Source organism: Portunus trituberculatus, chromosome 32, assembly GCF_017591435.1.
Source record: "Portunus trituberculatus isolate SZX2019 chromosome 32, ASM1759143v1, whole genome shotgun sequence".
Lineage (NCBI taxonomy): Eukaryota > Metazoa > Arthropoda > Malacostraca > Decapoda > Portunidae > Portunus > Portunus trituberculatus.
In genome coordinates this window covers 3,985,682-4,008,181 of record NC_059286.1, presented here as the reverse complement: position 1 = coordinate 4,008,181, position 22,500 = coordinate 3,985,682, and the positions used below count along the sequence as shown (strand labels likewise).

General features: G+C 37.6%; 2 protein-coding genes across 8 annotated transcripts in view; both read right to left on the bottom strand.

The window, feature by feature from the left end:
* LOC123511893 (trace amine-associated receptor 8c-like) overlaps positions 1-1,436 on the bottom strand; it is a 63,616-nt gene extending 62,180 nt beyond the window's left edge. The window contains exon 1 of the mRNA XM_045267961.1: positions 1-1,436. This exon is cut by the window's left edge and continues 876 nt beyond it. The gene's annotated coding sequence lies outside the window, so the exon portion shown is untranslated.
* Positions 1,437-1,452: 16 nt separating this feature from the next.
* Positions 1,453-22,500, bottom strand: part of LOC123511895 (PTB domain-containing engulfment adapter protein 1-like) — an 83,429-nt gene continuing 62,381 nt past the window's right edge. For all 7 annotated transcript variants that reach the window (XM_045267968.1, XM_045267964.1, XM_045267967.1 and 4 more), the window contains 8 exons: positions 12,707-12,771; positions 11,556-11,726; positions 9,159-9,296; positions 7,690-7,911; positions 6,593-6,729; positions 5,994-6,232; positions 5,090-5,238; positions 1,453-4,741 (listed from right to left, as the gene is read on the bottom strand). In XM_045267968.1, coding sequence (XP_045123903.1) covers positions 4,661-4,741; positions 5,090-5,238; positions 5,994-6,232; positions 6,593-6,729; positions 7,690-7,911; positions 9,159-9,296; positions 11,556-11,726; positions 12,707-12,771 — 1,202 coding nt within the window. In that variant the 3' untranslated portion in view covers positions 1,453-4,660. The remainder of the gene's footprint in view (positions 4,742-5,089; positions 5,239-5,993; positions 6,233-6,592; positions 6,730-7,689; positions 7,912-9,158; positions 9,297-11,555; positions 11,727-12,706; positions 12,772-22,500) is intronic.

Genomic DNA, 22,500 nt, shown 5'->3' with positions numbered 1-22,500 from the left:
AATGGAGAATAAAATGTTTCCAGATAATTCCCAATATGACAAATGTGTTTGTCATGAATGAATGTGTAGGACGCTCAGCTCACCTTATTACTGAAGGAAGATGCAATAAATTTGTCATGAAAGGTGCTACACAATACAAATCTACTGTAAGGTCTGCTTACTTCGTCACATGCGATAATTTCAAACAATTATAGCGGATGACCCATTGGTGAAAAATATTAATGTCTTATTTCCAAGTTATAATGCGATGTAATCTTGCCTCTGGATTATGATTATCAATGTGCCACAACTATGGGATCATTTGGTGGCATTTAGTACTGAATAACACATCTCACTCCTGTCAGTCATGGTCAGTTATCTGGGCACTGAAAACAGTGAAGCAGGGACCATTTTTGAATGGATTACAATACTACAAGAAACTGTGTTTGATATGTGACCAGTATTTGAAATCACACATTATATCTTTGTTAGGCCCAATTTTGTCCTTCAGCATATTGTCTGTCATCACTAAAATTTAAGTAGTATTTCCAATAACTATCATACATTACCCCTCAAGTTTCTAAATAAAAGCTACAGGTCAAGTAACAATGTAAGACCTACAACTTGAATAGTGCACTGACTTTTTAAGTTTGTTGAACCCTAATTGTGAAAATGAAAGAGGATGAATTATCTTGCACACAGTGAAAGCCTTGGTGGAAGAATACAAAGCCAGCATTGCCAGCAGTAATACCTTAAAGCAATGGGTGTGCTGAAAAGCAAAATAAAACTAAAACAAACACTTCCATTATTAACGCCTGTGTGGTGTGCTCTTGGGAGTGTGAGGCTGCACAGGGGCACCTCAAGGCTCACTGCCCTCCAGCATGGGGCACAAAGACACACACTCTTGGTGTCTTTTTCACATCATCTGTCTGCTTATACATATCAAGTCTGGCTAATGGGACAAGAGTAAAATCTTCAATATTTAACACCTCAAAGCTCATACATAAACCATAGCTCCACAAAATACAAAAACATGTATCCAAGAAACCAGCATTAATTTTGGTTCTGGAAGTCACCTGATACTCCTCTTTGGAAAGACAATTTTGAGACAACTAGGAGGAGGAACACATAAATTATACAGCTTCACACTTCACCATTATCCAAGCAATACACTTGATAATTTTCAGCATCTTTTCTCATAAAATACATGAGGGCAAGATTCTCACTATATAAAAATACAGAAAAGAACAATTTTATGTACACTAACAGCAGCATTTGTGAATATGATGTGCATCCAACTACACTTCACTACTGATTAAACTTAATATGATCAACATAAGTATTAAACACTTCCAAGTATGACAAATAGCCATCACCCTCATCCAAATAGATGTAAGCTCTCTCTCTCTCTCTCTCTCTCTCTCTCTCTCTCTCTCACACACACACACACACACACACACACACACACACACACACACACACACACACACACATGTGAATCACACATGACTGCCAGGTCACTGACCTTTCACTGATGTAATGAAGTGTCAATGTAGAAAAGACAAATAATCAGAATGTCAGTCAACAAAAACAAATGCATAGGCCTATGAACAGCACCAGGTTTCCATGATATGTGATAAGTGGCAGCCCTGGAGAGGCAGCGTGGGCTAAGCAGATCATCACAACTAAAACAGGCAATAATATGCCCAACAATAGCAACAGTAATACTATAAGCATCATCTTTTTTTATACAATATATAGCAAATAATATTTACTTAAAAAGCTAGTTGCATATATTACATCTTAAAGAGGATGATTTGATCTTAAGATATAAAGAATAATAATACAGTTTTGATGATTACTCATAAATAATCTAATTGATCAATATATTCTCTGATATCACTATTAAACTGATAAACATTATCATATAAACTTTATGAGACATTAGGATTCAATAAATACATTTTATGTGAAGGTGCTTAAATAAACTGGTTTTAAAAATGTCTGCTACATTAAACAACTCTACTGGGATAGTTTTCAAGAAATGCAACCACACTCAAACAGCAAGAAAGACCCAGTGTTGGTTTAAAATAAATTTTCTATAACTGCTAAGAAACAATATCTTACACCACAACTTTCTTCACACAAGGGAAAAAAACATCAGTGTACTCAGTGTAAATCAAACACTTCCCATCAGCAGGATTCTTAGCCAATCTATCTGTCTACAACTAATCACCTACTGGCTACTCCTCTTACTGTACAGCCTTCTTTCATCTGGAATAATCAAGGGATGGCACAATGTGAAGGACCCCCTGCCACTCCCTATCTAGCCCACAGATGCTTTCACACTTCACCTCTTGCACCCTCTCAACCATAAAAGTATACAACTAAACAAGACTATCATAAATACAGTAATGTGGTTTTAAATATCGTCACATTTTCAGCAACAAAGTAAATATGATCACAATGTCAAAGTGACTAAAACAGCAAACAGCAGAGGTGCAGGGTGTAAATATCAAGATATCTTCATTCTTGAAAGCTGATGACACTTATTCATAATTTTTCAGGCCATGATTGATGTAATAGCACAGAGCTAAATGGAAGCACTATGGAAGCCAATAACTTTAGGAATTAAGGCAAGCAATGGCAATTCAAGGCTGAGGAATCAATGTAGCCCTTAATTAAATTCTACTTATAATATTTCATACTTTCAGCTAATGGGCAAAAAAATATAATCATCTAATTTCAAGAAATCAAATGAAGAGTTAGATGCTATCCACTTTAATTTACTCTATATAGGTTTTAGCTTTATGAAATTAAAAAGGAATACAAAAAAGTGTACATTTTGTCAACAAGAAATCAAAATTGCATATAATTTTCCAATATCATTCTCGCCCTATTCTGTTCTGTGTACTCTGAGGAATGTTGCCTTGTGTCACTCACAAGTTTGGCCACAGAAGTGCTTACAGACCCAAGATGAGAACACAATACATTCAGTGTAAGGAAACAAGACACAAGAAGGACATGTAAAGCAAAATAAATACAGCATGTGTAAATTATTTTATCACATTAGTGTATCAAATTCATGATAAGCTGTCTCTACAAAAATTATGTTTTCTAGAGACAACACATCATAAATCAAACAACCTGGTGCTCCTGGTAATGGTTATTACTGGTATGGATGTTTCTACAAATAATCTGCACTGTGTCACATCATCTTGCTCATAACTGACAAATGTCTGGGTTTTTATATCCTTCAGGCAAAATAATGATAGCAATTGTTCATGAATGCTACAGTTATTTTAACATAAAATGCACAAGTATAGTCAAAATACATTTACAACCAATGTGTATGTATGCATATATGAATCAAATATTAGGTCCATAATCTTATGGATGAAAGATAAATATATTTCCGATTTGCTTTATATAAAACATTCACAACTTTATAGAAATTAGCATAAAATACCAATGAAAGTATTCAAAGCAACATAAAAAAGCAATAACAATTAAAAATGGCATTCAGTCTCTGCCACAACAGAATGAACGAAGACACAGAAGTGGAGAATGTAATGGATGATGTCTGCTTGCAGTGCCACCATGCAGAATGCTCACAGGAAGCAATGGGTGCAGTGACTGAAGATGAGATGCATGAGTTATGGGTTTAGCCAGAAGCTGTCTCACTGCCACATTCACCAAGCTTGACTTCCTTAATAACTAAGGGAATGTACATACAATATTTCATCACTACTCCTCCCTGAAGATCTACAAAAAGTGCTGCGAGCTTTCATCTAAGCTACAAGCAAACCTCATGTTACGTAAGGCGCTTTCTGCCATTTGGCTTTGGAAGTGAGTTGCCTGCTATCAATTCTATCTTAGTGACTACATGTGAGGCATCCTTCATAAAGGTGCACACTCAAACCATAATGTAATAAGCGACAGACTTTTTTTTTCTTTTCAGCAAGCTAATCTTTGTGCATCTTGAAATGGATGATACAGGATTTGAGTAGCAGTGTCAAGGGAGAGAAACCTCTTAAGTGCAGCATGACAGCATTGTGGCAATATCATTGAGCAGAAAAATCCCAATGCTACTGATGAATATATTGAGGGGATAAAGGTTCAGATTCCATTCACTTCACCATAGTTGCAAACATTAGAGTACATACATCATTATCAATATGATGTACTACAGGTAAATTTTGCAATGCATGTGAATGATGTGTTTGCCTTATTTATAATAAAGTCAGGAGTGCTGTAAAATACATATGAAATGTATGTATGGAATATATATGTTTTGCATAAATATTTGTGGAATGTTTCTGGTCTGCTTTTCATGACATGAAAACACTTATGCCTGATGTACACTGCCTGATGTGTACATGTGCATCAAACAGTTCCTGGTTGTGTGTATCAGGCCACAATATTCCCATGTAATTCTAGGATAAGTAGAGTTCATCATATTTTCCCCAGTAAAACTGTAAGGCCTTGACAGCAGTTGACAAGGCACATCTAAATACCAGATATTGAATACGTATTAAAACAATTATCTCATTGGACTTTCTAGGTATGCAACGTCAGATCCTCATACATAAAACTCAGTTTAAAAACAAAATTGTTCTCCACATCACAAAATTTATATGAAAACTACACAACAAACAATTTCCAAGGGTTGGTGTGAGCATTAGTTCTTGAGTGGGTCCAGACTCTCCAGGGTGAAGTCTTCATCAGCAGTGCCGAAGGACAGACCTCGACTGAACCCAGCCTGGAAAAATAATGCCTTTAGCGTAACCATCACAAACTAAACACAAAATACTACCTAGTTACCTATACATAATCCAAGTTGACATCTCCCTTAAAACCAATGAAAGGCATCTTCACTGCACCAAAATGCCTGAAGGTCAGTTGTACAATGTATTTGGTGACCAGTAATAGTTGGCTAGTTTACCATCACTGCACCATAACACATTCATCCATTTTCCAATACCACACCCAGTCCAAAAATCAGGCCTGTTGCAAGAAAACCTCCAATCAAGGCTGCTAATTGAAGGCAAACATACTGGTTAATAAAGACTATGAGAGCAACCTTTGTTTATAATGATGCAAGTCTCACCTTCATCTCAATAAACTGTGCCAAGGCATCATTGTTGGAGCCTTGAGAGGAGAATGCTACTGAATCAAAAGGATCATTGTTGGTGTCAAAAATGTCATCCGCCAGACCATTCTGCTGCTCATGGGGTCGTGCCGGCCGTGGAGGAGGGACTGTGAGGATGACATGTTTTAGGTCTTGTGAACTCACTACACAAAATCTTCATGTTTCAAGTTAATGATACACACCAAAATTTAATTAGTAATGCATAATGTTCTTAACTTCTCAGCTTGTAGAATTCACAAAACTCAAGTCTGATTATTTAACTGCTAATTGAACAAGCTATCTTACCTTCAGCTATTCATATTTTGAATGTTGATTACAACGCATAACAAAAACAATCGTCAGATAACATCACAATAAGGAACATCCACTATCACTCAAACTAGATGCAGTAGCTACCAGATTATACCAAGACACATATCAAGACCACAAAAACCCAAATTCACAAACCATCACAACAAGGAAGGTCACCATCACTCATACCAAACACAACAGCTAATGGATTCCACCATGGCAACAGTACACTTCTCTAGAGTACAGATACACTGCATGTGATTCGCTGGGAGGGCAGAGGGAGCAGAATGTCTACAGTGGGTTAGAGACAATGACAAATACATGTTATTGAATAGGAATGGCTATACTGGAGGTGGGTATTGGATAAGCTTGGAAGGAACCCACTCTCAGTATCCTGTATGACCACATGTGATGATAACATTTGATAAGTAGTTTGGTTAGGTTAGGTTAGCTTAGGTTCTTGCCTCTGACCTGTCGAGCATCCCACTAACCTCTACCTCCCCGGTATGCAGTGTGTCTGTACCCTAACACACCCCATAGAACAGTTGGGCCAGTATGATGTGGAGCTTACCAAGAGGAGGTGGGGAACTGAACCCATTGATCTCCGGTGCCGGACCCACAGTGAATGTAGGAGGTTTCTTCTCTTCAGCTCGAGGGTCAAAGTCATCCTCGTCACTCTCCGCGGTGGTGGTGGAGCCATTGAGGCCGTTGGTGGTGGGCGGTGACGGCTCCTCTGCTCGGGGGTTGAAGTCATCATCGTCATTGTCAATTCCGTTTGAGATGACAGGACTTGAGCTTGGCAGGATATCACTGGAAAGACCAAAGGAGATCACATGATATCCTGCACAACAAAACTTAATTCCTTATAGATATAGAGAGGGGAAAAAAGAAAGAAGTAATAAACCCTAAAATAATTAACTAGAGGCAGCAATAAAGGCTTACATAAAGTTGAATTCACTAAGAATACTTATAGACAAAATGTTAGTCATTCACAGCTACAGAAAAGATCAAAGCAATGAATAACTTTACGTGAAAACTACACAATCAGGGGCTTCACTTACGATATTTTGTAGACCAGAATTTAATTTCACAGAGAAATTCTGGGAAAAGGTTAAAGTAGTGAACCTTGGAAAAAAAAAAAAATCATCAAAGAAAGCAATAAATGCTTACATGAGGTTGGATTCTCCCTTTGCAGTGTTGCGTGGCGGGATGGGCGGAGGGTTGAGGGAGGTGGATGAAGCAGGGGAGTCCGATGATGGCTCTGGGTCAGTGCTGCTCTCACCATTCAACGTCAAAAGGTCAGAGATCTGTAACGTACCATATTTCACTTACTCATGGATCAGAGGTCAAACAGTGAGAAACTTTTATTTGTACATACTTTTATAATTTGAGTGTCCAATTCATAATTCACCAGATAGTAGGAATATGTGAAAGACTGAAACAAGTTGTGCCATACGGTACCTAAAATCCAATAAGGAATAGAAAGCTGTCTTAAATAAGAAGAAATGCTCATCATGAGAAAACACAAAGCTGCTTTATACATAAACTGGACTTTTATTGTATGTATAAATTTTGCAACAATATAAAAGAAAACAAGGATATGCATGCTCCTCATAAAGGAAAAGTAGAATATGGATAAAATAAACAAAGAAAAAAAAACAATACTAAATGAAAATATAAAGGAAAATTTTATACAAAGACAATTAACCTTTTCAGTACAAGTCATTGTTTTCCTCAAACATGTACAATTTAAAAAAGAGACTTATTTTTTATATCATAAGCAATAAAATGCATACTTCCAGAGCTTTAAAACAATGAAAAATAATCTCATATCCTTCCTTCCTTTATGTCAATTAAAAACAAAATATTACAATAATCTCCATGTAACAAAAGACAATTGTAAACATAAAGGGATTAGCCACAAAGAAAAATAGAAAAAAAAAAAAAACTCATATCCTTCCTTTCTTTATGTCCATACAATAAAAAAAAAAAACTATTACAATGATCTCAATGTTACAAAACCGTGGTACAGTGGAACCATGTGTGCTTTGGGGTCCGAGGGGTCTTCAAGTACATGGGTTCAAATCCCGTCCATGGTCCGAGTGTAGGTTGGGCTTCCTCACTCAGGGTAAGGGTTTTCTAGCGGGTGGGCTTTGAGATAGGAGTACCCCAAAAAGTAACCCCCTAGCCCAGAAATTCCTGTGAAAAGCCCACATGATAATAAAAAAAAAAAGGGGTCTCTAATACTTTCTCTCTGGAACACTTACATTATTTTCTCTCATGTAATCCTCCACATCTGGCCTGTTCTTGAGGGAGGCCAGCTGGGTGATGCGGGTCTTGAGGGTCTGGTTCTCGTCCTCCAGGCCTTGCACTCGCTTCTGCAAGATGAGGAGCTGTCGCCGCATCTCCACCTCCTTGCCAGATGTCTCAACGAAGCGCCGGTAAGCCAAATCAAAGGCCTGGCCAATGGTTAGGGTGATCTCCTCAGCCTGAAAAGATTACATTAGGTCAGTCTGTTTATCTGTGAAGGGATAAAGTTAAGTGTGTCAATCTGTTTGCCAGTGATGGGATTAAATGTGTCTGTCTTTATCAGTGCAGGGATCAAATTTGTCAGTCAAGGGATTAAATGTGTCAGTCTATCTACTGGTGAAGGGACTGAATTTGTTAGTCTATCTATCAGTGAAGGGATTAAATTTCAGTCTATCTATCATTAAAAAGATTTAATTTTACAGTCAATCTATCAGTGAAAAGATTAAAGTCATGTGCATCTGTTAGTGAAGAGATTAAATTTGCCAGTCTATCTATCAATGAAAGGATTAAAGTTCTTAGTCTATCTATCAGTGAAAGGATTAAAATAATGTGTATCTATTAATCAAGGGATTAAATTTATCGATCAATCTATCAGTGAGGAGGATAACATTGTTAGTCTATCTTTCCAAAAAAATAATTAAATTCATGTCAATCTATAAAGTGAAGGAATTATATTGAAGTCAATCTATCAGTGAAAGAATTAAATCTATCAGTCTACCAGCCAGACATCCCCACTACAGGCCATATTCTGAAACACTTCTGCCCAGCCCTTGACTACATTTCAAAGGCTGTATTTGAAGGTAGAAAAGCTTTTAAGGGTTTCATGGTTTTAATAACAGATTAACAATATTCATATATTACTGACAGAAGAAAAACTTTTGAGAACCCAGTGAAATCACCACTGTGGCCTTTGAAAACAGCTGTGAAGAAAGAGCAAAGTGTTTCTGAATATAGATTTAAGAGAGGTGGACAAGATGAGGCACAAATATACACTTACACATTAACATTTACTTTCTCTAGCATTCCTAAAATACAATTCAGCATTTACTTACAATTAAACATATATAAAACCTTTTCTTTGTTCAGACTTCACTGTATAAATTATCTTCCATTGTAATCTTTCATTGTAGGAATCTCCTTTTCACTATACGACTTCCCTTTCACTATATTATGTACTTATCTTTCACTGTAGTATTTTTCTTTTCACTGTACAACCTCCCTTTCACTGCTTCCATTAACTACACACATCCAACTTACCTACATATCTCACCAGCACACAACATCCTCAAAGAAATTTACACACAATGCACAACCAATCTTCCTTAATCACATTCCACACAATCACCACAACACAATCAGCCTTTCTTAACCACATTCCACACAATCACCACTCACATCACCACTTCCCACCCTTGCAACAACTCACCAGTTTATCGCTGACGAAGACGAAGCATGTGTGTTTATCAGAGTCGGCCTCCTTGGCAATGAAGCTAAAGAAACGTTTCTCTGCCTTATCATCAGCACAGTAGCTAATTCTGTGCAGAGGATACTGGTGAAGGTTGCGCTGAAACAAGAGAACACTGTATTAATGAAGTTTGTGCTGGAAGAGAGCTAGTAATAAAGTTTACACAGAAGAAAAAGGGCTTTGCAATGAAGAAACCCAATGCTATTAACCTCTTCAGTACCAGGATGTGTTTCCATAATAATTCTGCTTACTATTTGGTGATTTTATACAGCTTCAGAAACTTATGTGGGAATTAGAATAGTGAAGACTGTGGCCATTAATCTTCAGACCTCCATAGACCCTTCCTAATGTCAATAGAATCATTTAATCATACCCAAAACTTGTAGTAAAATTGCATCCCAGTGCTGAAGAGATTAATGGGGTTTTTATGATGAATTAAAGAGAACACAGTATAAATGAGGTTCGTGCAGAAAGAAAACTAGTAATGAGGTCTAAACTGAAGAAAAAGAGGTTTGTAATGAAGAAAAAGAACAGTACAAGTATTGATGAGGTTTGTGCTGACTTAAGAGAATAGTGCACTGAAGAATGAGAACACTATTAATGAAATCTACACTAGACAAAGAGAACACTGTATTAATGAAGGTTGCAGTGAAAGAATAGAACATAACAATGGTGAATAATGTACTGAATAATCTAACACACAATCTGAATACATCATTTCAACTTTCACCTCCATTCCTTCTTGACTGATGGTGATTACAATGCTGCTTGTCAATATAAACTATCAAAATAACTGAATATGTATGTAAGCACCTTTCTCATTGTGTTACGGTGTTTCATTTAATACTTGTGATATTATTGTTATTTATGCTAGTGAGAGATAAACATTGGCACCACAACAATGCATAAAAGTTGATTACGATATTCAATTTTACTTTTAATTCATCCGATTCATCTTAACCTTTTAGGGAACTGGTAATCAAGTGGGCCTTTTCTTTTCATTTTGTGTTGCCCTTGGCCAGTTTCCCTATTCCACACACACACACACACACACACAAAAAAAAAAAAAAATAAATAAATAAATAAGGTGCAATAACAAAAGGTGATGATAAAATAGTGACAATAATAATAGTAAACAACAAATGCACACATGGTTACAAACTGCAATAGTGATCAGAACAATGAAATTAATTAATATTTTCTCATTCACAAATAAAAACTAAAGCTAAAGAATTCAATGCAAAGTAAAATATGAAAACTCATAATAAAAAACAAATATACAATACAGATGAAGAGATGAGAGCTTCTTTGTTCCAAATAGACAAGTTAAGTTTCACTCTCAGGAGGACAAAGAATACATAAACTTCAGTCTTGGTTCATTTACCTTTGATATAGTATAAGAGAGAGAGAGAGAGAGAGAGAGAGAGAGAGAGAGAGAGAGAGAGAGAGAGAGAGAGAGAGAGAGAGAGAGAGAGAGAGAGAGAGAGAGAGAGAGAGAGAGAGAGAGAGAGAGAGAGAGAGAGAGAGAGAGAGAGAGAGAGAGAGAGAGAGAGAGAGAGAGAGAGAGAGAGAGAAATAATATAGCTTTTTTAATTACAATCTCACAACTACACTTTACCCTCCATCTTTATCAACCTCCTCCATCTTCTATCCCCATCACCTCTCCATCCCTGTCACTTTCATGAAGAATGCCCTACTCCAACACCTCTCCCTCACCATCTTTTCCTCTCTGGCACCTCCTTCTCACCATCTTTTCCCCTCCAGCACCTGTTCCTCACCTTTTGTCTTCTATTTTCAGCACTTCCCCCGTCACCATCTATTCCCTCTTTAGCACCTTCCTATCACCATCTCTCCCCTCCAGCACCTCCCCCTCACCTTTTGTCTTCAACTTTCAGCACCTCACCTCTCACCATCTATTCCCTCTTTAGCACTTCCCTCTCATCATCATTCCCCTCTCCAGTACTTGCCACTCACTGTCTTTCTCCCTTCAGTATCTGTCCCTCACCTTCTTTCTCCCTTCAGTATCTTCCCTTCACCATTTTTTTCCCTTCCAGCACCTTCCCTTCACCATCCTTCCTCTCCAGCACCTTCCCTTCACTGTTTTTCCCTCCAGCACCTTCCCTTTACCATCTTTCCACTCCAGCACCTTCCCTTTACCATCTTTCACCTCCAGCACATTTCCTTCACCATCTTTCACCTCCAGCACCTTTCCTTCACCATGTTTCCCCTTCCAGCACCTGTACATCACCATCTTTCCCCTCCCTCCCTCACCATCTTTCCCCTCTAGTACCTTTCTCTCACTATCTTTCTCTGACCTTCATTATCTTTCCCCCCCCTCCTCCAGCTCCTCTCCCTCACCTTTGTCTTGGGTTCGTGTATGGCGACTCCATCGATAGACACTGTCAACTCCACCTTGGGCGTCTTGCTTCCCTCAGCCTTCTTCAGCTGCTGGTTAAACTTGAGCTTCCTGATCCCCTCCTTCACCACCTCAATGCCTTTGGGTTGGTTGACCTCTGTGCTGCCCAGGAACTGTGTGCAAATGTTGGTTGTTATTTCTCTAATGTCATGCATGGGAATCATTATAGTTTCTATCATGGCTTGGACTGTCTGCTATGTGATCCAGTTGTTGGGGTGTTATTCATTATCATTAACATTTTTTTCAGTATTGTTATCTTTCCTTATCATATTAGACTACTTAGGAATCTCTGCCACATACTCTGGTTGTAGATAATGTCATTAAATCTATCACTACATTAGCTAGCCAATACATGATTTTCTATATGATTAGTGACTGGCAAATTTCATTACATTATCTAACACCTCAGTCACTGGTGCACTGTTATGTCAGCCTGTCACCTGTCAAATGTGCCACTTAAAGTTTACTGCTTTATGTATAATGTTAATGTTTCTTGAATATCAATCTTCAGATTCTATAAACATCGTCAGCATTGCTCTATCATAGTTCATCCTGTGACTCAGGGAAGGGGGCTGTACTTATCACAAGCTGAAGGTCACAGGAAACAGAGATGAAAAGCCACAACACAGTGCAGCCTATTATCCTCATTAGTCTATCATTCCACTGCAGCACAAAAGCCTCCCCACTAGTCAATATGCGTATGTATGTACATATGTACTGTGAAACTTTACTTTAGAAGCAGCCTTGACTTCCTACTCTCTTTACAAAGGGGCAAAATTAATCCTGATCTTTAGTTCTATAGCTGAGACTCATTCCTTTCTACATGGATAACAGACAAAAGCACTTCATCAATCTTATTTCCATATCTGCAACTTCCTACTTTCTAGAAACAAATGCACCTGAACTTCACCTAAAACCTTAAGAAAAAACTGAAGCTGCAAGAAGCCATCAGGCCTGCATGTGACAGACTATAGCTTGCTATCTCTACCTTCCACAAACAAAACAAAACACATGAATTTCCTTCTGTAGCAGAGACTCCTTACTTTCTACATGCAGAGACAACTGAGGCACAAGTAGTGAACAGGACACTCACCTTCACCAAGTAACCAATGTGGCCCTTCTGCAGAGCCTCTGGGGGGTGTAGCCAATTCTTGTTTGCTGTGGACAATAAGAGAGAGACTTAGTAATGATAGAGACATAATAATAGATCAAAATGCTACAGAATAAAAGCAATCAGGAAAATGAAAATCCACAGAGATACTTGGGTTCTGAATAATGCAAGCCTACATTATGCATCCATTCATCAACTTTTTTGTGTCAAGGAATATGACCAAGGGCACAAAAAAATGAGAGAAAGATGCCTATTTGGTGTTCTGCTCTCAAAAAGTGAATAATGGAAGAAAATATTATAAAATAGTTTACTGTAGTTTAATTTCTAAGACTTCAAAGAGCAAGTGAAGATTCCTGCATCAAAGTCTGGCTCACTACGTTATCACTCACATTACCTGGTTAACTTAATAATGATGCATAGTTACTTAAGTTTACTCAGTATCACAACACAAAAATAAGCTCAAGTGTGTTCAACAACATAATAACTTCTTGCGACATCATATTTTTCAGGTTAAGCCCTTCCTCTCCTCCCCACAAGGTCAGAATTAATGAGGGTAAATTATACTGCCTGGGGAATACTGATGAGGTAGACAATGCCTTGTTATTGCCAGCCTCTAATTGGGGAAGGATGGGGTGGGTTGGCTGGCAAGGTTTTGTGGTGCACTGAGAGGATATCACTAATACACTAAACCAATTACTGTGTAGTTGTCTTTATACTATCAGATCTTTAGTACACCATCTAAATTGCTTTACATATAAGATAGAAATACATGCATTGTCATTTTTAATATTACATATTTACAAACAAAATACAGCACATATGAAATTATGGAAAATAGATTGTTTTTTTTTTTTTCCCTAAGAAGGAAACATTTAGCAAACATTCTTCCTGTCACTGAGTTGACTAGTTAATTATTCACTCCACCCCTTCCCCCTCAACACTCCCCATGCCAAAAAAAAAAAAAAAAGTAGTGACTAGAACTAATATGGGGTTAATGGATGCAATGAGTAAGCAAGTTTTGTGTCTACGAGAGGAGCAGCACCAAGCTATCCTGTCTGTACACAAGCACTTGGCTAACCTTGCACCCGCCCTCCTTGCACCCACATGAGACACACGATTATGATAAAACAACAACTTTCTCAATACATTCCTATATATTTATGGCAGGTATATCCTCCTCTTTTAGCTAATAGCACACACATTTCCATTCCACCAAGCCTTACTGACACACCCTTTCACCCACTCAAGACACACACAATGGGGATAAAATAACTTTCTCGATAAATTCCTATGTATTTCTGCTGGGTACATTCTTTGTCTAAACTAATAGTACCAGTTGCACCAAAATACACTTTTCCATCTACCTAGACCTTACTGACACACCTTCATTCAAAACCATTCAACGCATAAAATTAAGATTAAAACAACTTTCTCAATACATTCTTACATACTTATGCCAGGTATATCCTCCTCTTTTACCTAACAGCACCAGTTGCACCAAAACACACCTTTCCATCTACACAAACCTTACTGACACACCTTCATTTAACCACCCTATGAAGATAGAACAATGACTTTCTCAATAAATTTCTATACATCCTACTCTTTACCTAACAGCACCAGTTACACTGAAATACACCTTTCTACCCACCCAGACCTTACTGACACACCCTCTTCACCTACTCAAGGCACACACAATGGAAATAAAATAACTTTCTCAATAAACTCCTATACATTAATGCTGGGTACTTGTATGTTGCACCAAAGGTCATGTTAAGCTCCAGTGAGTCAGAGTGCTTGCTTGACAACTCAACACACACAGTCATTCATGGTTGTTATCTGGTGCACTTCACGCTGTCCTTGAATATTGGTGCAGAGGAAGGAATCTTGCAACATATCCTTTAGTGGCTCATTTTTGTGTTCACTATGTCCAACCACACTCATCCTTTACTTTTCATCATCTCCCATTAAAATAAATAGTTTGGATTCCTATTAATTTATCTTTATTTACTATTATTTTTTCTACAATTTCCCCGCACAATGTGTATTCTATTTATAAATGTGTCATAAAGAGAAAAATCTGTATGTATTACCATCTAAGTAAATCATTCTGAAAGTTAATATCATTATCTTCTAAAGTTTCACTGCATGACAAAGGAGTTCTCCAACTTTCTCCACTTCAGTTTACATAACAGCAATCATTACTGTAATTCTAATCCCAGAGGGTATTCATAGACCACTTCCTGATCTCACCCCAATTATAATGCATGTACATCTATATGCACAGGAGCTCTGGTGTATGTATCTGCTGCATTGTTAGACTTGCAAATTAACCTAAACTGACGATGATGTACAATTATGTGGACCAGGAAAATGCTTCACAAGTATGCTGCCGCCATTCCTCAAGAAACCTTATGAATATTTAAATAAGTATTTAAGGAAATGCACTTTTCACTATGAAATAGATGTGGGTATAATAACAGTCATTAAAGAAAGAAGAGAAGAAAGTGACACACAATAAGAGATAATGATTTAAGTAGGTAACAATTACTTCCTCTTTTCAAAGCAACACAGCATATATGAACTTAACCGCCCATGACAATACAAGACATATCTGCTGAAAATGAAGGCATTCTTTCTGATCCCGGAAAAGTAAACACAAATACAACTTCTGACAGGAAAAGATCAATGTTTCCAGCCAGATTCTAATACAGGAAGGACTGACACCTTGCACAACATAAAACAGTTTAGATACACCTCATTAAAAAAATGTGTTGTGTAATACAAGTTGATCGATGGAGAAACTGAGAGCAGAGGAGTTTGAAGGCCACAATTTTCTCTACCCATTCAGAAATAAGACAAAGGTTAAATGTTAATCATTCAGCAGCTGCCCTGTAAGAATAACTCCCCAGCAAGCAGGACAGTGACAAATGACAGGGAAAAGTAATGAATGGAGACATCAGTGCAAATGCTGACAAGGTGTGAAGAGCAGCTGAAAAAGTGATGATGATGGATGTGTGCTGCCCCAGTGAACAACAGACCCGGTGCCATGGGTGAGTGAGTGAGAGAGAGGATGGTAGTGCGTATATCCACCTGTTGCTAAGATGTAGGCTGATGTGATGCGGGAATATGGAGGAATGATAAAGTGATTGAGTGACAAGACATTGGGAGTTTGAATAAAGTTGATAAAATTCATAAAAGGAGGCTCAGGAAAGTTTACACAGGACTTGAATAGAGTAAAAAGATAAGGAGTTTTTAGAGAACTCAAGAAAAGAAAAAAGCTGATAGTGACTTGGTGAAAAGACATTGGGAGTTTGAAATAAAGTTGATAAAATTCATGAAAGGAGGCTCAAGAAAGTTTACACAGGATCTGAAAGAGTAAAATGATAAGGAATTTTTAGAGGATCCCCTCCCCCCAAGAAAAAAAAAGCTGATAGTGACTTGGTGAAAAGACATTGGATTATGAATAAAGTTGATACAATTCTTCAAATGAGGCTCAAGAAAGTTTACACAGGATCTGAATATGGTTCAATGATACAAGTTTTTACAGAAGAATCCAGGAGAAAATTAAGTAGTAGTGCCTGAGAAGTTCACACACATGATACAAGAAGCTGTGCACAATAACAAACCACCATTATCTACAGAAACAAGACCAACACACCCAAACAAGTACAAAACTCTTCAAAATGGTGATGATGTATTAAAGAAGGAAAGAAATAAAGGTAATTGCAACACAATGTATAAAAAAGCCAGCCTAATTTCTTTAAAGGAACATGAGTAATAAAAAAACCGTCTCCATTATTCACTTGGAAAGAAAAATTAATTGCTGCTTTTTGTAATACTGTACTACATGACTTTCATTTTTATTTTTTTTCACTAATGCCAGTAAACTTAAACTCACAATAAAAATAATGAAAACTATAACAAATATATGTTATTCATGAAGAAGGATATATTTATTGCTGCTTTTTTGCAATACACTACTTTTATTTTGATTTTTTTCTGTTTTTTTATTAGTGTCAGCCAACTTAAACTCACAAGCGCCATAGTATAACATGACCAATAACAAAAACAGCTCTATTATTCACCTGGAAAGAAAAATTAATTGCTCATTTTGTAACACTGTACACAACTTTCATTTTCCATTTTTTTCACTAATGACAGCAAACAAACTCACAATAGAAATAATAAAACAACAATAAAATAGCTCTACTATTCACATGGAAAGAAAATTAATTGCTGCTTTTTTGCAATACAGTACTTTTATTTTCCATTTTTTTCCCTACTAATGACAGCAAACTGAAACTCACAAGCACCATCGTATACAAAAACGCTCTATTATTCACCTGAAAAGAAAAATTAATTGCTGATTTTTTGCAAACACGATTTTCATTTTCAATTTTTCTTCTTCACTAATGACAGCAAACAAACTTGCAATAAAAATAAACGAAAATGCAAAACAGCTTTATTATTCTCATGAAAAGAAATATTCATTGCTGCTTTTTTTGCAATACACTATTTTTATTTTTCATTTTTTTTTACTAAAGTCAGCCAAGTTAGGTTCACAAGTACCATAGTATACCATGAGCAATTAAAAAAAAGCTCTATTATTCACCTATAAAGAAGAATTAATTGCTACTTTTTTACAAACAACTTTCATTTTCCATTTTTTTAATTAATGTCAACAAACTTAAACTCGCAATAAAATAATAATAAAAAACAACACAAAATACCTCTACCATTCACCTGGAAAGAAGAATTAATTGCTGCTTTTTGCAAACACGACTTTCATTTTCCATTTTTTTCATTAATGTCAGGCAAGTTAAGCTCACAAGTACTATAGCTGGGGGGCAGGTTGCATAAGGCCAGCAGGAGGGAGAAGGAGGAAATAGGAGGGAAAGTCTTGTACTTCACATACTTTCCCTTATTTTCTCACTGTAAGTCATTCCCAAGGGTGACTGAGGCATGACTTCAACTACTGACTGGAGAATGAGGTTTACTGAGGTTTACGTGTGTAGTTCCCAACACTTAATATAAATTTCCTCCTTTTTTTTATTACCAAGGGGGAGAAATCTCTTGAGGGCATTATGTATTCTAGTGGCACTCCCTTCAGTATATTTGTACATCCTGTTGAGTTACATCCTGCTCTGAAAGACTGTACAGCCACTGATGAACACACACCAGGTTCTTTGTATTCCTCTTAGGGTGAATCTGCACTTGTGTGGGCTTAGTTATGGTTTGAGGCAACGTTTGGTGTGAATGTTAAAGGCATCTGGCGTCTGCCTTGTCACAGCTACTTTTTGTTTCCCCCTCCTGGTTGTTCTGTCTCGGTAGGTCAATTGTCAGCCTGTGGGGTGTGTTTCCAACTATGGCCTTCACTGGGTGATTCAAAAAACAGGTTTACAATGATGATGATGGTGATGAGGATGATGGTGCACCTACTGACCAATGACAGTGTCCCATGATCATTTGGCAAAACATAGCAGTAGTCTTGTCTCATGTTGGTCAAAAGTAATGATGTGGTAATAGGTCAAAAACAAGTAAGTTTTTTTTTTTTTTTTAAAGTTCACAGAAAAGAAAATGAACACAAAGCTGCATTTGTCCATATAGAAATTATTATGCGAGAGGGCCAGGTAGAAATATTAACCTATGCCAGTCAATAGTCATGATTTGTTAATGGGTTGAAAAACAAGTCGACAAAAAAGAAACTGACCAGGTGTGGAATTAATAGTTATAGTAGCAAAATATTTAGCAAACCAACTATAATATTAACTTCATAATACATTTTGGTCATTTAACACTAGGTAATGAAAACAAGTAACAGTTTTCAAGTAAACAAGAAAGAAAAGTAAGTACAGCAGATGTAGATTTAAGAATAGCAGTGGTAGCAGCTAGATAGCACTTATTTAAATAGTAATGTTCATCAAAACAACTATTTGAGTAGAACTGAAAGAGATGAAATAGAGCATGGATGAAAATTGGGCAAGAATATGGTGTGAATCAGAATACCTACAACAACAACAATAATAATAATAATAATAATAATAATAATAATAATAATAATAATGATAATTACAATGATGAGTTGCAGGAAATTTTCACTCCCACTATCCAGAAAATATATAACTGCCTGCCACAATTAACTTCTCACATTAAGAGGAAGCATACAAACAGTTGTCATCATTAATATTAATTTTGAGAGTCCAGCCTCAGCTCTCACTTGGTGGTGCTGGCAGGCCTGTCGCTTCATTAAGAGCGTTACTTGCTTACACAATACAAATAATTCCTCATTGTGTGACGGGCGCGGGGCTTCCCCAGGCACATCTCCCAGGTGACACCCCCACCCTCACCTCCTCCTCCTCCTATTGCTGTTGCTGCTCGAGGACGACTTATATGGCTGTTCTATTTTTATTCATAATCACCATAAACTTAAGAGTTGTTTTGAATGATAAATATCTCTCTCTCTCTCTCTGAAAAATCTGATTGGTACGAACAGCAAAGCTCACCAATAAAAATATAGATACCAGAAATAAAATGAAATAAACAGGGACAGAACAAAGAAGTGTTTGTCATCTAAGGAAAACTTCAAATATTGATACGTACAGGCAATGGACCACACAACTCTACACTTATGCTTCTCCCACCACCCCCATCCCCCGCTCTCTCTCTCTCTCTCTCTCTCTCTCTCTCTCTCTCTCTCTTAGGTACGTACATACACACCAACACACTCATAAATTACCAAACGCACTTCGAGTCCACAATAATCACTTTAAGTAGCGAGAATACGAGGCGGTGGCGGTGGTGGTGGTGCAATAATGTGACCTTTAACCACAGTGGTGATGAAACAGCAACGTGCACCTTTCTTGCCCTCACACGAAAATTTCTCCATTATTTCCATCATGGCGACAGAAATATTATTGATACCATATTATTGTTTACTGCTCGTCATTCGTAATCGATTTAATGTTCTAAACTGAGATTCATTACTTATTTTTTTTCTTTGAGAAGATTAAAATTTTTCCATTAAGTAGTTCCATTAGGGTGACTGAAATATTATTAGTACATTATTGATTATTATTCCCCACCATTCATAATCCCCACATAAGTATCTGGAACTGCGTAAAATCACCAAATAATAAGCAGAATAAATATGAAAACACGTCATGGTACTGAAGGAATAAAAAAAATTTCCATTGCATTAATCAGCGCAATGTAAATATAATGAGTCCTTGGTTGTATATTTCCTATTCGCCATTACTCATAGTCTACAACCATGCAAACTGTTTCCTTTTTTTTTTTTTTAACGGGAGGCTAAAATCTCGTACTTCTATTGAGGCTACGAAATTAATACATACATCACCATTCACTATTCCCTGTAACTTAAAAATAGACCCCGTTTTCTATACTAAGTTGTTCTCTTGACTTTATATTCTTTCATGTATTTATAAAAGTTCTTTTTTATTTTTTTTTTTTACAGACATCTAAGGGTCATGAGTGGAGTTAATCACAGCAACGCGGCGGGTGAGGGAGGTGTTCTGACACGTGCGCGGCTAAGTATGATAATTAGCGATTCTGGCACGCTGGTATACGCACGTCAACTTTCACGAACACGCAGCAAGTGGATGTAGGAGAGACAAAAAAAAAAAAAAAAAAAAAAAAAGTGGTGGTGGTGGTGGTGGTGGTGGTGGTGGTGGTGGTGGTGGTGGAGGAGGAGGAGGAGGAGGAGGAGGAGGAGGAGGAGGAGGAGGAGGAGGAGGAGGAGGAGGAGGAGGAGGAGGAGGAAAAACAACTAGTATTAGAACTACAGAACAATAACAATGATAAAATAAACATCATCATCAACAACAACAAACAAAACAAAACAAATACAAGTAAAATCAATATACCACGCACTTCCCTCTCACAGTGACCTACATCAACAACAACAACAACAAAAAAAATAGCAACAACAGCAACAGCAACAATCAGGGCAACATTCCAGCTATTTTTTCCCCTCACCTGTTGATATCAGTCAGTATATTTGCTTTACGTGTTTGGGGTGCACGCCTATTTAATCCCATTCTGCTTACTATCTGGTGATTTTATACAGCTTCAGAAACTTATGTGGAGGATTAGAACTGTGAAGACTGTGGCCATTAATCTTCTGCCCTCCATACACCCTTCCTAACGTCAATAAAATGATCTAATGGTACACAAATCTCAAGGTAAAAATGTGTTCCCAGTATTGAACGGGTTAACACTCACCACTGCCACTCCAAGATGACAACACAACACGTTTTCATCAAGAGCCTTCGTCTTTACTGTCCCTCTTCCTTGAGATTCGAGTAGCTTTTTTTTTTTATATATGTACGAGGAGCATTGGCTTAAAGTAACGAGGAGGAGGAGGAGGAGGAGGAGGAGGAGGAGGAGGAGGAGGAGGAGGAGAACACCACCACCAACAACAACAGTCTACAGAAATATAAAAAATTGGAAAAAGTCGAAAATTAAGATGATCAACTAGAGGAAACGAGATGAGCCGTTGAAGAAACAGCCAATCCTTCCCAACAAACGCCAGAACGAGAGAGAGAGAGAGAGAGAGAGAGAGAGAGAGAGAGAGAGAGAGAGAGAGAGAGAGAGAGAGCAAATCCTTAAAGAAAAAAGCCAAAAAAAGATTATATAAAGCAGAAGGATATGTCTTGTAACTTTCAGTCACAGGATAGGGGGAACACAGGGGGCAGGGAGTTCGAGAGTTAGACAGGCTTAATCACAGTCTCTCAAGGGACAATAAGTCTGCTGCTGCTGCTCTCGTTTGCTGCGTTCTTCCGTCGAGTCAAGCCAAGCGAGTTACTATTTTAAAATGAAGGTAATTTCCCTCACACGCAATAAATGACAGGTGGGTGTTTATATGTCTTTTTTTTTCTTCCATGTTTTGTGTGCTTAGCTATCTATGTTGTTTACGTGGTCGTGTCTAGGCTTGATAATCTCTCTCTCTCTCTCTCTCTCTCTCTCTCTCTCTCTCTCTCTCTCTCTCTCTCTCTCTCACACACACACACACAGAGAAATATTGTTACTATTATAAACTTATGACAGGAGCAACTAAATTTCTTCCGACCCAGACCAACTAAAGATAAATAACTAGTAGTAGTAGTAGTAGTAGTAGTAGTAGTAGTAGTAGTAGTAGTAGTAGTAGTAGTAGTAGTAGTAGTAGTAGTAGTAGTAGTAGTAGTACGTAGCAAATCGGGATTAAACAAAAACAACAACAACATTTTTACAGCAACAGCAACAGCAACATCACCATCACCACCACCACCATCACCACCATCACCACCACCACAAGCACCCAATAACCCAACACGACACAGACAACGGAGGTAGAATGGCAAGTACACTCGTAGATAGATAGATACGTTCAGTCCCGCCCTCCTGCTCCCCTGTTCCCCCTGCTCCCTTGCTCCTGCCTGGCCGCTGCGAGGGACACTTACCTCAACAAAAACAGCAGCTCAGCGCAACGGGAGAAGGTGAGCCACTATAAGACACACTGACCGATATCCCTCTAACCCAGTACCGATGCTGAACTGGCTAGCGTATCGAGTGTTACAATTCCTCTCTTTTTCGTGTTTTGGAACGCTTAACTCACCATCACTGCTTTCTAAAGGCTGCAGTTTTTTATTATTATTATTATTATTTATACCATGTGGGTTTTTCATGGGAATTTCTGGGCTAAAGGGGATTCGCGTTTTTAAGAGTATTTTTATGGCTCTAGTGATGGAATGGTAAATTTTTTAGCTTATTAAAAG